This window comes from Hordeum vulgare, chromosome 7H (genome assembly GCF_904849725.1).
Source record: "Hordeum vulgare subsp. vulgare chromosome 7H, MorexV3_pseudomolecules_assembly, whole genome shotgun sequence".
Lineage (NCBI taxonomy): Eukaryota > Viridiplantae > Streptophyta > Magnoliopsida > Poales > Poaceae > Hordeum > Hordeum vulgare.
Genome location: NC_058524.1, coordinates 126128850 through 126132607, shown reverse-complemented (window position 1 = coordinate 126132607; position 3758 = coordinate 126128850). Strand labels below are relative to the sequence as shown.

At 49.7% G+C, this 3758-nt stretch overlaps 1 protein-coding gene across 1 annotated transcript; it reads left to right on the top strand.

The window, feature by feature from the left end:
• The first annotated feature begins 973 nt into the window (after positions 1–973).
• Positions 974–3023, top strand: LOC123409818 (nuclear transcription factor Y subunit beta-like). The gene has a single exon (XM_045102691.1). It carries the CDS (start codon positions 1902–1904, stop codon positions 2859–2861), a length of 960 nt encoding a protein of 319 aa, XP_044958626.1. The 5' UTR covers positions 974–1901; the 3' UTR covers positions 2862–3023.
• The last annotated feature ends 735 nt before the right edge of the window (positions 3024–3758 follow it).

Sequence of the window (3758 nt, the reverse complement as noted above, 5' to 3'; positions counted from 1 at the left end):
TACCTTAAGGAAGGTAGGCGGGAAGAGATGGGATCGCCCGCCGTCGTCGCCGCCGATTCAGCCGGCGTAGATGCGGCCGTCTTATTCTCCTCCTCGCCGGGCACGTCGAGGACAGTGACGACATGGGGTGGGGCATGGGCTTGGTGGGGTGGAGGACGAGGACGATGAATTTATTCCTCTCACCGGGCATGTGAGAGACGGTGAAGGTGAGGAGCACGACGGCGAGAAGTAGATCGGACAAAGACCTTGAACTGGATCTATTAGACGTGGATGTGATCCTCATGAGGTGATCGGTTCAAGAAAAGATATTTCGTGCTGAACCATTATGCCCTTCTCGAAATTCACATATTATATTTAATCATTTTTAATTCCCCATAGCATCGGACGGCTAATAAAAATCAGATGAGTAAGTATTGGTTAGTACTGAGAGTACTAAGGCCCTGTTTGGAACCACTTAGATTATATAATCCAGTTTTTATAATTTATTATGTCTTCAAACATGATAGATTATGGTATAGATTATAAAAACTAGATGGATAGATTATTAAAACTCACAATCTACTCTACCCCAGCTAAAATCAGATTATGGATTGCTAATGACCCATTACCCTTGTAAAGTTGAAGATAATTATATTCCTGCCACCGTCACCCTCCTTTTTATTAAAAAACAAAGGACTGACATATCATTATGCAATGTAAAACCTGGATTACAGTTTATATAATTTGGCCTCCAAACATGTCCACCTAGATTATTTTTATAAACCAGATTATATAATCTATCTTCATGGCCCTGTTTGGAACCACCCAGATTATATAATCCAGTTTTTATAATCTATTATGTCTTCAAACAGGACAGATTATGGTGTAGATTATAAAAACTAGATAGACAGATTATTAAAAACTCATAATCTACTCTACACCAGCTAAAATCAGATTATGGATTGCTAATGACTCATTACCCTTGTAAAGTTGGAGATAATTACATTCCTACCATCGCCACCCTCCTCTTTTTAAAAATAAAACAGTGGGCGGACAGGTTATTATGCAATGCAAAACCTGGATTACGGTTTATATAATCTAGCCTCCAAACATGTTCATCTGGATTATTTTTATAAATCAGATATATAATCTACCTTCATAATCCGGATTATCATAATCTATTGTGGTTCCAAACATGGCCATAATCTAGATTATTATAATCTATTGTAGTTTCAAACAGGGCCTAACCCAATCACCGTAAAACAGCTCTTACTACAAAACTATCTACAGAATATTCATTTACTTACAATTATATTTAAAAATCTTGTAATTTATAGGTTCATTTTAGATTGAGTCTCATTTTACTTGTAAATTTTCTCTTGGCAATATTATAACAGATTTAGTGTCTTTCTTGCTTGTAATTTCATACATTTTTCTTGTTCTGGATGTCCATTTTCAAAATTCTGGGCCGCGACTGATTTGGTTGCCACTAGGCTGTAGCTTTGTTGCCTTGTGTTTAATGTACCATTTCAGTTTCCAAATGACCTGTCCACACATCGATCATGAGAACATAAAGAAAGAAAGAAAAACCTAGGTACATTTACGGCCCTCACCACCAACGGTTATAATCACATTTGCACATGATTTATCGTTTTCCTCTGATTAATTGTCTCATGGAGGAGTACATTATCAGTTAAAAGGTGATGGTCTTTGCCAGACCTCTCTGCTAAATGGACACTTGTCTATTTGATAAGAAGCACAAAGGACAGCTAAGGCCGCACCAAATGCGTAAGGTAAGCTATCTCAGCCTATTTAACACACACTGAAACAACTCGATCAGAAGCACAGCACTTTACAACTCAATCAGCAAAGCCCTAAAGCCAAGCGCGACTACCTGCATTGCACCTTGGCTAGCCCTAGCCATGGAGAACTTCAACGTCCCGAACGGAGCAGCGGCGCCGGCGCCAACTCAGGCGACGCCGGTGGTGCGGGAGCAGGACCGGCTGATGCCGATCGCGAACGTGATCCGCATCATGCGCCGTGCGCTCCCTGCCCACGCCAAGATCTCCGACGACGCCAAGGAGGCGATCCAGGAGTGCGTGTCGGAGTTCATCAGCTTCGTCACCGGCGAGGCCAACGAGCGGTGCCACATGGAGCACCGCAAGACCGTCAACGCGGAAGACATCGTGTGGGCCCTGAACCGCCTCGGCTTCGACGACTACGTCCTGCCCCTCAGCGTCTTCCTGCACCGCATGCGCGAGGGCGAGGCGGGGACAGGTGGTGCCGGTGCAGGCGACAACCGCGCCGCCACGAGGGCGCCTCCCCGCGCGCCGCCGCCCGCTCTCCACGCCGTGCCGTTGCAGGTACTGCAGCGTCCCATGTACGCGCCCCCGTCTCCGGTGCAGGCTCAGAATCACATGCAGAGGCCAGTGTACGCGCCCCCGGTTCCGGTGCAGGTTCAGAATCTGGTGCAGCGGCCAGTGTACGCGCCCCCGGCTCCGGTGCAGGTTCAGAATCTGGTGCAGCGCCCCATGTCCATGTACGCTTCCCCGGCTCCTGTTCAGGTTCAGATGCAGCTGGGCATCTACGGGCCCCGGGCTCCGGTGCGCGGGTACCCCGTCACGATGTCCCCCGTGCGGTCCGTCGTCGCGCCGCACGTCGGCGAGCAGTGCCATGCGTTCGGCGGAGAACCCGTCGTGGCCCAGCAATACTACGGGTACGGGTACGGGGAAGGAGCGTACGGCGCTGGTACTAGCAACAACGGAGGAGCCTGTGCCGACGAGGAGAGCTCGTCCAACGGCGTGCCGGTGCCGGCGGTGGGCACGGAGGAGCCGGAGCCAGCGGAAGAAGAATCGCAGGACAAGCCCGTCCAATCTGGCTAGCCGCGGGGGCGGCGCGCGTTAGCTTCCGCGTCCTGCGCGTACTGTAATAATTTGCCGTGTCGATCCGGCGAAAGTTTGTGTGTGCTACTGGTTACCTAATGTGGGCTTGTTCTTTAGCAATTCATGTACTCTTTGCTGTTGAAGTTATCGTCGATCGCTTAATTTGGTCTCCCTTAGGCTACTCGTAATTGATGATCCGGTGAAAAACTGCATTTTATTTGTTTCCAAAAGGGTTTCCGACTTCGGCCGGCATCATTGTGATGCAGAGTGCAGTGCTCAATATTTTTTGTTGCAAATTGGAGCTTCGTAAAACGTGAGGAATATGTCATGTGCACGGGTCATGCGGTCTCTCACGCTCAAACAGAAGTCATACGCTCTATCCATCTCTATCTATCTCTATCTCTCTGTTTCCAGCAACAAGTACGTACGTATATGTGCGTCGGTTAGCAAAGTGGTCATGAATGAGTTTGGAGCGACGTACGTACTTCGAAGCCTTTGGCCGGCGATGACATGCTGCGCGCATAGCTGGAAAGGGCACTGCCTGACGTTGGTTCGCTGATGAGGCGCGCGCGGCGGGCTGGCGTGGAGCGGTGGAAAGGGCATGCATCGTCGCGTCCGCGCACGGCGTGATCGATAGGCGTGTGGAGGGAGAGATGGTATGGCATCCTGGCTTGCGCAAACTAGGCGCGCCGCGGACCCTTGGTTGCCCATGGCCGTTGATGCTCTTCTCTCTCAGCGAACCGCACGTGCATACGCAGGAAAAAAAACGTACGCAGCAACTAACAACTTCTGGCTCGCAGCGACAGTTGTGCGGCTCGCATCCACGGTGGCTTGCCGCCGTAGGTCCAGTCGCCCACCGTCGTAGCATCACCGGGGGCTCTTGCATCATCCGCCGCC

Coding starts and splice junctions, on each gene's coding strand:
- LOC123409818 (XM_045102691.1), top strand. CDS start 1,902: ATGGAGAACTTCAACGTCCCGAACGGAGCAGCGGCGCCGGCGCCAACT.